Here is a 12637-nt window from a genome sequence, read left to right as displayed (position 1 = left end):
GTTCTCAGAGCAATCATTTGCAAGGTGGAAGAGCTGGATTCAAGACTCAATTTTGAGTAATATAAAGGCAGCAAGTTGTGAAACCAGACTCTTCATGCAAATGCTCTGATGGCTAGGAAGGATGCACTGATCAGATTCCTAACGCCGCAATATCACACGTATTTCCGCATGGCTAAGCAAAAGAAACTAACATTTTTAGGTCTTCTCTGGTGGCAACTCAGATGACATCTGCATGGATGGGGCTGGTACTTATCTCTTGCCTCTGCCAGCTGGAGGCAAGGCAGTTTCTGGTCTATAAATAAGGGAACTATGTTAGTGAGATGCTGTGCTTCAAATTATAACTCCTGCAAACAGTCTGCAGAATAAACATGTGGGCCAGTATATGCAGTTGCATAAACATATCCACGGACACCTCTGAAGTGAGACAGCAGCCAAAGGGGAACTAAACATGGCATCTGAAAGGCAAACACAGGAGTTAAGAGTTCTTTTATGGATTTAATCCCACGGGATATTTTTCACCCTAAGCCTCTTTGAGCCCATATGGAAGAGTGTGAAAACTGCTGTTGTAGCCTGAAAGCCTGCTCTCTCCGGCCTGAGCAGAGGCCTCCCTCGTTACACATTCCCACCGGGAATGCCACAGAGCTACACTGAACCGGCTGGAGGGCCACCAGCAAGGCGTGCACTTGCTATCTCCTTGAACAGTCCCTCGGCCAACCTGTCCCCTCCCACCAGTAACCCACTACTTTGCTAGTCAGGGTGGTACATACTGGAGGAAATACACTTCGGCTATCATTTTCATTGATTTTACCCTCTTGATATGAAGAGAGGGTTTTCTTGCTCAGCATTCTCAAACCAGTTATCAGGGATTGCCCAGAAAGGTTTCCCAGAGATGTTCCGAAAGACAGACAAAAGCTGCTAAGGAAATTTTATGCACATTAGCTACTCGGTCTTTGACGGTCAGAGTTATCCTTTCTCTTTCACCAGCCTCTCAGTACTGCATGCTCATTGCAGCCTAGTGCAACATACGTACACTTCACCAGACTTTTTCTAAGACATAAAAGCAGTCTCATAAGGAAAAGATCCTCCAGTTTTCTGTACATAGGTACAGTCAGCCAAAGCCACACATAATTCAGTATTCACTTCCCCTTGTTCTGCTATGTTAGCAGGTAGAAGCAGTGCTGGAACCCAGCACAATTACAGACTATTTTTCTTGTCCACAGTTTTGCCATTAACATTTTCACACTTCTCTTTACTTAAAGTACCAGAGACATCTCTACAAGGCAAGATATTGTGCCTCCCTAAGGTGCCTTTATTCAGCATGGTTAGCATGATAATGCATTAAAACCTTGGCAGAAACCACCTGAAACAGGAAGAAGTCTCAAAGGAGGGCTGGAGAAAAACAATAAAACCCCCAACTCTCACACCCCATAACCTCTCAGGCCCAACAGAAACCTGAAAAAGTAACACTTTATTCCATACTCCCCATATGGAATACGGGTCCTGGCTTAAACAAGTTTGTTGATAGAGAGTTGTCCGTCTAGACGCCAGTGAAGGTCAGTAACTTCAGTCAGGAACAAGGAAAAGGATAGTTCAAGATGCTCCTGGCTGCTTGTTTCCCGATAAGGCCATACGATCAAGTTTGTGAGGGGTGGTGTATTCCACCATCCCACAGGTAAAGTTAAAGACAGCAGTGGGAGTATTGCTTAAGCACCACAGGATTTGACCCACAACTGTAACATCATGGCATCAGAAGTGGCTGGCAATTAAAAGATTACAATACAGTCGACAATAATCCGATGAGCTCAGCTGCAGATGCACGCAGACGGCTCATAGCTGCCGGGGAAGAAGCAATGCTGGGCGTGCAGGACAGCACTCACTGCCGCGAGGCTCCTCTGCAGCACCCCAGGAGAGGAGCCGCTAGTAAGTGGGGACCTGCTACCTGCACTGGGCTCCCTCACCTCTTCTGCACAGGGGACCTTCTCCCACCCTGCGCTTGGTTGTGACTTCAGTGCAAGGGTATCTGAGGAGATTAACGCTTTTGTTCTATCTTCTGTCATGACGTTAAGAATCTCACTAATTTTATGCACTGTTACTTGGAAATTAGGAAGGCACAAATACACAAAGGCAGCCTGGAAAAAAGCACATAATGCACACAACCCTATTACATTGGGTCTTAATCTCAAGTAGTCTGTGGGGCCGCAAAGATAGCATAGTTGTCACGTTCTTAAACTTAAATCAAGTTCTTAATTTAAATCACGTTCTTAAACATACCAGTTATCCATTTGCAACACAAAACAAACAAGCTAACTTTCCATTACACAGCTGGTTCTTCATGGAGCTGATATTATTTATGCCAAGAATGCAGACACACCAATTTGCCACATGCACAAGGCACCTATGAACAAGAGTTAATATACTTTCATTTCTACTAACCGTTAAATTAGTGATTTGCAAAAGGAAGAGCATGCTGTGCCGCCTAAACACCGATAACAACCTTGGTGTGTTAAGTATCCTATAATAAGGGTGAGAACTTTTTTTCTTTTTAGTATACCTTTTGAATACCTGCATAAATACTGTCAAAGGACTAAGAGTAACTTTATGCATATCAACTTAGTTGCAGCGTGTTTTGGTAGAGGGGCTTGTATTTGCAGTGTATCCAGCAAGCAAGGGGACAATGACTAGAGACACCAGACAGCTGTCTGACACAGTGCCCTGAACTACCAGCAATATAAAACTTTAAGGAAAGGGACTGTGTGGATCATCAAGTCCAGTCTGCTGTTACCACAGGCAATTCTATCTTACAATCTTTCCTAAAAGATTATTTACTGGACAGTCGGCATCTCCAAAAAAAAAAAAAAGTTAATGACCAAAGGCTGAAGTAGTTGGGTTTTTTTTCAGCAGAAAAAGCAGAATAATAGATCTTCTTGTTCTATAAAACAAAAAAAAATCTATAAAAAAAAAGTGATTTGTAATCCTTTCAATTTCTCTATTACTTTCTAAAACAGTAACTTAATTGTTGAGTTAGTTTTGGTTCAGATGCCTGCTCATCTTGGTACTGAATGAACACTTATTTTATCTTGCCTCTGACCTAACGCTTTAGATTGTTTATCCTCTCTTCTCTTAAAAAAGTCAGAGGGGAAAAGCAGAGAACAGCAAGGCTTGAAAGAAGACAGGTTGTTGAAAGAACAGAGCCATACAAGAGCTACCACTGAATCTTGTTAGACTTCTGCTGTACTTTGTAAACACAAGCAGATTCCTCTGATTTTTCAAGAGGCGGATACTCTGGAACCAGCTAGAACAGTAGAGACTGCTTTCTTTTACCATATGAAAGAATGTACGCTGGAAAGTGAAAGGGGATCAACACATCTCCTTATTTAGTTTAACACACAGACAGAGCAAAGCCAAAAGTGTGCACCATTCCACGTCTGATACCTTGGAAGAAACAAGTCAAAGCAGCATCTTGAAGACTCATGACACAAGACAGCACCAACAAACTGCTAGCAGATTCTACACGTGGAGTAATTCAGATGAGTAAGCACTGAGTCAGTTAAGGAGTCTGGACAGTCCATTTACATGAATCTGCAGTAGTCAGTCATGTTTCCCACAGTGGCTAATTATGTAAAGGGTTACAATCATTACTTCCTGGAAGTCATCATCCCGTAAGACAGCTGCATTTGCTTTTTATTCCCAATATAGTTAACAAGAAATACTACACTATAAGTGTTCTAATTATATTTTTTTGTAACTGATATTTCACAATAAAAAAATAATTTTATGTCTAGTATATTCTGAGAATGTTTTGGTTAATATGCTAATACAGCTCTCTTGCCAGCTTGTCAGCACTTCTACATCTGCAGTGGGAAGTCTCAGGAGGTTACAACTGAAACTCAAACAGGTTTTATTGGTCAATAATAGATAGCATAACAGAGTTAACAGGGATAGCCTAACTGATGAATCCATGATCATACTCCTAAGCAAGTTCTACTGGAACTTTTTCTAGAAAAAAAGATAGACAAAGAAAAGCTTTTTTCCCTTCTCACCACTCTGTAATTAAAAGCAAACCCCCAGATGCTATGATCAAGATAATTGCAGATCAAGTACCCACACATGTTTGGAGGGACTTAATTAAAACTGTATCAACTGCACTGTCCTGCACTGGATAGAGGTAGAAGTTAATGACACAGGTCATCCTTAACTCATTCCACAGATATGATTATTACAGAGTCAAATCATAAAGCATACACTTTCTCCACAGTATTTTCTGAGAGCATTTAGTGGTTTTGCTGGTGTTTTGTCCTCACTAACATGCATTTAGACGTGGGATTACTTTATTGTGCCAACCATGAACTAAACCAAGTGTTTTCTCCTTCTAGAGAAGACAAACTGTTCATTATAATGTTTGCACTCACTGACTAGCAGAGAGTAATATAAAGTCATAGCCGTGCCCACATACAAGTCAGTTCTTGGAAATAGACTATTAGATTTGCTTGGGGTTATTTCCAAAACATTCTTCATTTTCCATCAAGAGATTGCATCTCAATCTCAGGATTTATCAAATGGTCACCTCCAAGTAAAATCCAGGTTTCCAGTGGGTTGTATGATGCAAGACTGAACACTGCATCTTGAAATTCATATGGGTATATGCCTGAGAAAAAGTGACATGAACAGAGGAGAGGGAAGGGGCTATTGAAGAGATTTTCCTTGTTCAGTTACTAAGCTGCAGCTAACAGAAAATGGCTTGAGAATACCAGCGTTTTGCCTGGACAAGATGGATTAGTGGGCAGAGCATAGGTAAAAATGTAATACACCACCTTTAGCCTACCAGGTGGCTATAACCGACTTGTGACACACTCCTGTGTCTACCAGAAGCTGCAGAAAACAGTGGATTCCTGAAGAAGTGGTGCCTCAGGATTACCGCTCCCATTACAACAGATCAAAGTGAATTGTTTGCCTTGGAGCGCTCCCACAGGACCAAGCCACCACACAAACTGCCAGAACAGCCTGCAGTTGTTTAAGTCTTGGAAACAAAGGAAAAAGAGCAGTGATAAGCAACTCCTTTGGTTTTGGTGCCAGATATAGTCATAGTAATGCAGAACACATGCAGCAAGCAGTCTTCCTGCGCAGACAGCTCTGCCTCTTACCCAGGAGATGGTCCCATGTTCTCAGCAATGTCCCCCTGTGCTTCATCCCAAGTACCCGCACAGCCCACCAGCCTTCTCCCTGTTAGCAGTACGCAAGCAGCAATGCCAGCCATTGCAGCTTCAACCACTGCCTCCAGTTTTCAGCTGTTGCTCTTCCTCAGCATGCACGCATACATACATACCCACATATTTACCACACATACATACCCCCCCCAATCTCTTGAACCTCAGGGTATTTGGCATGGTGCCAGAGAGACAAGAAGCGGGGAAGGAAAAGACATAAAGAAACTTCAGGCAGAACAGGCTATTCATGGCTTGCAGCTCCCAGACTGACCAGCACAGAGCAAGGTCAGCCAGTCTTGCCTTGGAGGTGGCCAGTGCCTGATCGGATCAGCCCAGATAGCTCAGAGCAGAGAGCACAGTGGGGTCCCAGGAGGGTCGGATCCGTGACTGGCGAGGTGGGAGAAGCCAGTCACAGAGGAAATGCTGCCACGAGCCTAAAACCTGCAGAAAGCAGTGGGAGCGGCAGGCATGGCGCAAGGTGCCCCGGTACACTCACACACAAAACCAACCCGCCCCACTCCAAAGCCTATTTTGCTCCGTGAAAGCCAAGCAGTAAGAGTGGATTAGACTCTAATAGGGATTAATACAAGTTAAGGTAGCACTAACTTCCACTAGGGAGACCAGAAAGGTTAGATGTGGGATAGCATGACAGCTAGATCTAGCAGGGGCTTGGAAAAAAGGTAAAGGGAAGAACAAGCACCACAGGAGCTTCCATTGACACCTGCCTGGCTTCATTTGTGCTCTCCCCCAAGTCCAGCCCTGTCCAAAACACAGATTAGACATGATGCACTGTCAAGTCATGGTCAGTGATTTCTAATAGGCTGCGTAATGGTCAGCAGGGGATTTCTTATCTAGTCGCAAAAGCGCTGACCCACTTTTTTCCATCCATCACCTCTGACTGACAAGGAGACCAATTTTCACAAAAGGCAAAACCTAATCCAAGCGAAGTTTGAGGCAGAAAATGAGACGAAATTCAGATCCCATTGTGTCTTACCACAGCCATTTCAAAGCTATAAGTTTAATTTTATTAGCAACTAGGAGTTCAGTTCATAAAAAAGTGACCAATAAAAGGTAATGGCAGGAAATTAAATGAACCTTAGCTTGATTTAGAGCATTGCTCTGCAACAGCGAAACTGCACAGAAGGTATGCTTGGAAAGGAAAACAGTCCCAAAGAAGTGATCATAAAAGGATCCAAACTGCTTCAGAGTCAAAGGCGAGTTAAAGCTTTTTTAGAGACTAACAAAAAATGCGCAGGTATACACAAAACATACACATTAAATATGCATTATGATTGCCATATTGCCAGAAAGAAACACTGTCAGACAATCCATTCATTGCTCACTCTTTCACGTGTGCTATAGCAACTACGACTTTATTCACCTTTAAATTCAAGTAAAATAATAAACGTAGTTTCACTGCAGTGCTGGGAGACACCAGCTGCAGTGTGTGGTCAAACCAGGAAAAAAGTCTGCCTTCCTGACTGTTGGCCATATTTTCAAAAAGGTACCAAGAAAAGGCTTTTTTTTTTTTTTATTTTTTTTAGTTATCTAGAAAGACTAAGAGGCCAAAACCTCTGAATTTTCTCAGTCATGACCTTTGGGAAGTAGGCTTTTTGTAGGGCTCTCCCCACCCCCCAAATAATTTGGTGCACACTATTGAACTAAAACAAGTTCCTTAGTTTTCATTCCAAGAAAGCTGTGAGAAGAGTAAGAGTACTGACTATGCAGGTTAAACAAAAAAAAAAAAAAGAAAGATTGTTCAGTTTGTGACTGAACTATCTAAACCTGCAGATACCCCTTCCAGCTGCATAGTCAACTACAAACTCATTAACATTTACCTGGACAATTGAAGTTTGTACTCTGAAGGGAAGGATCAGAGAGCAGGAAGAAAGTAGTGGGGGAAAAAGGTAAGGAACTATCCTTCATTAGCCTGTCTCTTGAACAACATGTAACTCCAACTGAAAACCAGCATGGAGAACAATATCCTTTCTGTATAGGACAAACACATGCCGGTCAAGTTCTTTGATCAGAAAAGTTTCTACTGAACCACACTTGATGAACTTTGGAAATTGGTATCTATTCACCAGAAATTTTTGAAATAAAACTTAAGAATTCTGGCAATCATCCAAGGCACCACATCTTTCATTATGAAGATTTTTTTCAAAATAGTTACCAGATAGGTTTACTGAAATGCCAACCCAATTTGTATTTCAGAACTCTGTCTTTCCTCAGAGAGGCTTCTGTTGTTGTTTGTTTTAATTCTGCATTGTTTAAATCTGAAGTAAGCTGAAATTCAGTTTCACAAATCGGAATTTTCATTTTCTGTAAAAATTAATTAGGCAATGTAATACAGAGTGCTAACACGTTGTTTCTGGTGGAAAATATGAATGTTTCGTTCTGAGGAAGACCACACAAATATTGATCTTAGGGAAGAGTCTCCCTTCATAAAGCTGCATTTGGGCTTATATTTCCACTCAGTCACTTCCGACAGGAAAATGAAAGTGAAAAAAGGAAGCATCTAAGTACCTCTTCCCTCAGTCCTTTTCAGTTGGAGACAGTTGCGTAGGAAGGCCAAGAGACTGTTAAACTCCAAAGATCCTCAACAGTTCAAACCATGCAGAGGATCTCACTAAATAGGCCCAGATAATCAGTCAGCACAACGCTTACCTATTCAAAGCACACCTCTCCTGCGCATGGCAGCCCAGTTACAAGTCTTAAGGAGGTAAACATGCCAGTTTAACACTTAAATGATCTGAGAGCTATTGAGCAGCATCCCCAGCCCTCTGCTACTACTACACATTTCTTCTCCAGGGGGATAAGTTTCTGAAGTGAGCCAGGTATTCAAGATCTCACTAGCTCGCCCTTCACCATACCCAAGATACCCACACAGACCTCAGAGGATGCTCTAGTATTTCTTCGTTACTGTGGATTGCTCAGTAACTTTATCAACAGACACTACTTTATGTTATCAGCAGTACCAAGGAGCAGCTGGTCCTCAGAATACAAAAGGTAGGATAATAATAGGCTACTACAGCCAACTGAGCTTTGAGTTAAGGAATGCTGTGTATAAATCTAAGTAGGGTCGTGTATCAGAAAGTTAATAGTCAACTCTTAACTATACCACCAGCCTGTTGCTGATTTAAACAGGATTCTCTCCACTTTCTAGCTCTAGTTGTATCCCCCCCGCCCCTGTTGCAAAGTTGTCAGGAAACCTACCTCTAATGACTTCAGAGGTCCTAGAAAATTATCACATTCTTCAGAAAAAACACATACAATTGATGGTGTGGATGATCAGGGATATTTTAAGAAGTGATTTTACTCAGTAATCCAATATGGTCTGCAAAAAGTCTACAAGGCACATTGCCTAAGCCATTTTAACGATAATGTAAATTGTTCCTCAGAACTGTCAAAATGTTCTTGAATAAACAAGCTCTTGATGCCTTTCCTAAAGCTTTTGAATCAGAAAGTGAAACGTTGCTGAGAAGTAGGTGCTTCAGCAAAATTATCAAGTAACAAGGTCATACTGGAACTGAAGCGAATCAAGATAGCTCACTTCCAACGAGTAAGAGTTATGGAACCAAGCAGTAATTCCATCGTGTTTATGTCTACAAATTAAGGTACTTATGTTATCATAATACCCTTACATCCCCCAAAACAATGGGTACAGGTATCCATCTACACAGATCTAACTTCAGTATTAAGACATCCTTAAGAAATATCCTTCTGCTTTCTATACGACGTGCAGGGAAGTGAACACAATTCCCTTACTGCTACAATTGGGATAGTTCTTCACAGAAGTTAGCCTGAAGAACAGGGATGTTGCAAAAAAATATGCAATAAGATGTTCTGTCCAACAAGTCAGAAGTACCCTGTCCACTTCAGCTTGAGAAACAGGTAACATTTGCAGGCTTTCTACTGTTCCTGTATGACCTCCACTAAAGCAACAGCCAATCTACTGATATTGCTAAAAGTCCAAGGAGAAGATGTCAGTTTACACCACCCAGGAACCAGGCAGAACAATTAACATCTGTTACTGCTTCCTATTTGAGGAGTTAAGAGCAGAAAAGCTATGTGAAGAATGACACCGTTAAATCCTCATTTCCAAATATGGCACCATATACATACCGTGCTGGCCATGTACATTAGAGGCCCCTCTTTCTTCAGTATCAATATTCAGACATCTTACAACAGGATTTACAAATGCACACATTAGTGGTATGGTTTCTGGATTGCTAACACTGGTGTTCAGCATGCTGGGCTCAATGGAATCTCATAACAAGGTAAGGGATATATGTGGTGTTATACTCCTTTGCACTCACCTGTCCAGAGGACCTGAAATGCCCAGTTTGCTGCCAAATTGTCCACATCCTTCAGGCAACTAAACATGTCGGCAGTGAGAAATCAGCTAGCCATTGCAAACACCAGAAATCATAAGGAACAAAGGCATTTCAGCCACACCCTTTCTCCTACCCTAACACATGAAATTCCAGGTAGTACATAGGGACCTGCATTTCCTGCAGTTATATTCACTTCAAGTTACCTTGCTGGCTAATCAGGACTGATTCCTTAGCTCCTGACCCCCCAATATCAAAAAGATTTTCAAGGTATCACACAATGGTATTATTACTTTGTTATAGTATCACTGAGCTAGCATCGAGCAGAATTATGTCTTAGTACAGCCAGTTCTTGCCACCTGAAACACAATTGTAGTGATGCTGGTTAAAGAAAAAGAAGCTCTAGCTACAAATTCTAGCCCAGTACACTTTTTCAAACAGCTGCTAATCAACAATTCAAGCGAGGCAGTCAGAACCAGACACACCACAGACCACCACAAAGGAGCAAAAGCAAGTCAAAATTCCTACTAAGCTATGTTTGCAAATGCTACCTCCCTCTGCAATGATGATGGGGGACCATGACATCGAGGAGCCAGGTTACAGATGCTTTCTACCTTAATCTTTGTTGTTTATGAAGTGATCTGATATATGTAGCTGAAGGGCATGGTATTTTTTCTTCATTATTCAAAAGAAAAGAACAGCTTATATAGCAACTGGCTGTAGTTAATAAAGGCTGAGCCCATAACAATCATGTTAGGAGGAGGCAAAGAACAGCCTGCACACTCTGCAAAGAGCTTAAGATCTTGAACATTTTTTTCTGCTCAATGATCAAGACAAATCACCATCTCCACAGAGAGGCAGAAGCACCAATCCTCCAAGGGCTCAATGGCAGCAAATCCACCAGCCACGTGGGAGCTGTCTCAGCCCTGCCCGTGTCAAACAGAAGCATGGCCTATCTGCCAGCTCAGAGAAGACCCCTCACTGCCCACCTATGTGGCAGGTCTCTTATTCTAAGCCTAAATCCCTTCCTGGACCCAAAAAGACTTCCATTGGAGACAGGTATTTTTCATAAAAAGTTAAGCTTAGGAAGAAGGAAACTCAAAAACTACCTCTTTCCTTTTAAGAGGAAAACGGACAACGAAACCCCAGAATTGTCTTGAAAATTTGATCTTGCAGGACCAAGTAAGAGGAAAAAATACCGTGCAATCACAGAAAGTCAAGAAATCTTTGAACAGCTGTGGAGTGGTTCCTCCCACCCCGTTTCAGACACCTTGGTTTGAAGGTCCCCAACCCTTGTCTGCGTGGGACAGGAGGGCTCCCAAAGCGCACGGACCTGCGTGGGGACACACTCCATCTCTGCACAGAGAGCATGGGCAGCATCGAGGAGTGTCCGCCCCAGGTACACAAAGAGCACACCCACATCATTTTAATAAACAGAGTTCAGGTGTCATATAGCTTTTTAGATACTGCATTTCAGGTTCGCATCCATCCTCGAAGCTTGGATTTATTGCAATTTGTCTATTATGCAATATATTCCCCAACAGCATCCAGAAGAAAAGGATGCGCACCAAGAGACCCACACCCCACCGCCCACGCCGCTACTTTCCCATCCTCTGTTCCACCCGAGACACTGGGGCAAGACAGAGGGGAAAACGCTGTGCGAGGAGAGGAAACCCGAGGGTCTGGAAGCGCCAGTGGCTCAAGCCAGGGTCTGCCGGCGCTGTCCTTGGCACTATAGTTGGATGCGATACAGCCGGGCGATGCGAGGCTGAAATACTTCCTGGGATGGCTGAAAGGGCTCATTCAATAGTCAGGGATAATTCTTTATTAGCCATCTTCCACAGCTCAATACAGAAACTACAAGCCTGAGGGGAGGGTGGGGGACACCAGCCATGTGCCTTGCGAAAGGGGCACGGCTTACTATTGTCTCTCGCCTCAGTTTAACTGCCAAGCCTTTTTTTTTTTTTTTTTTTCTTTTTTTTAAATCCCCCCGCCTTCCCCGGTGTTACCGAAGTCGCTGGAGGAAGGGAAGGTGCTCCGCCGGGGCCGGGCAGCCGCCGCAGCCGCCGCCCGGCCCCGGCCCCCCCCGGTCCCTCACACAAACCGGCGCCGCTCGCAGCGCAGGGGAGCAGCGCCCGCCGCCCCCTCCCCGCTCCCCCCGCCTCCGCCGCCCCGAAGTTCAGGCAACAGGGACCGAGCGGGCGGCGGCGGGGCCGGCCTCGGCCCGCAGCCCGGGGTGAAGCGGCGGGCAGCGGGCGGCCCGCCGCGGGGGCTCCCCCCGCCGCCGCCCGGCGCCCCGGAGGCCGGGGAGGCGCCTCCCGCGCCCCGCGCTTACCTTTCACTTGACTTTCATACTCCGCTATAATCTCTTTGTCCTTTTTGAATCTGCTCGGGGTTGACATTATCCACTTGCTTCTTCCGCTTCTCCCCCTTCTTCTCCTTGTTTTAAATTATTATCAGTAATTATTTTTTTTTTTTTTTTCCTCGGAGGGGCTCCCAAGTTGTATCGGGCGGCCACACGCCCGAGCGAGCGGGGCGGCGGCGGGCGGCTGGCCCCGCGGGAGCGCCGCCGGCACCGGAGGCGGCGAGGCGGGGAGGCGGCGATCAGGCTAACCCCGGCGCGGGCACCATCGCCTCCAGGCACCGCCGCCGGCAGCAACGCGGTCCGCGGCCCGGGGCCGCCGCAGGGCGGGGCGGCGGCGGCGGAGCTGCCGCTGGCCGCGGGGCAGCCGCTTCCACTAGGCGAGGGCGGGGGCCCGGCGGCTGCGCCCCACCATTGTCACCGCTCCTCACGCAGCCGGGCGAGGGGAAGGGAAGGAGGGAGAGGGCGCGGGCGGTGGGCGGGCGCGCTCGGCCCGCAGGGCAGAGGCACCGCTCGCTCCGGTCGCCGCGCTCGCCTGGGTGGGGACTCGGGGCCGGCGCCCCGCCGTGACTAACGCCGGGCGGCAGCGCCCAGGCGCATGTCCCAGCCCCGCAGCCCGAGCAGCGGCCGGCGCGGAGCGGCACCCCCGCCGCGCCCTGGAGAGGTGTCTCCGGGAATAAACTTCTCCCCGCCCTCCACGCCGCTCTCTCCTCCCTTCCTGCCTCCCCGCCCGCCTC

At 45.4% G+C, this 12637-nt stretch overlaps 1 protein-coding gene across 2 annotated transcripts in view; it reads right to left on the bottom strand.

Annotated features, from left to right (window-relative positions):
* Positions 1-11940, bottom strand: part of SRGAP1 (SLIT-ROBO Rho GTPase activating protein 1) — a 147447-nt gene extending 135507 nt beyond the window's left edge. For both annotated transcript variants that reach the window (XM_075704812.1, XM_075704822.1), the window contains exon 1: positions 11874-11940. In XM_075704812.1, coding sequence (XP_075560927.1) covers positions 11874-11940 — 67 coding nt within the window. The remainder of the gene's footprint in view (positions 1-11873) is intronic.
* Positions 11941-12637: the final 697 nt, after the last annotated feature.

The sequence above is a fragment of the Pelecanus crispus genome, chromosome 1, assembly GCF_030463565.1.
Source record: "Pelecanus crispus isolate bPelCri1 chromosome 1, bPelCri1.pri, whole genome shotgun sequence".
Taxonomy (NCBI): Eukaryota; Metazoa; Chordata; class Aves; order Pelecaniformes; family Pelecanidae; genus Pelecanus; species Pelecanus crispus.
Note: the sequence above shows the minus strand (reverse complement) of the source record. Positions and strands in the feature narration are given on the sequence as shown.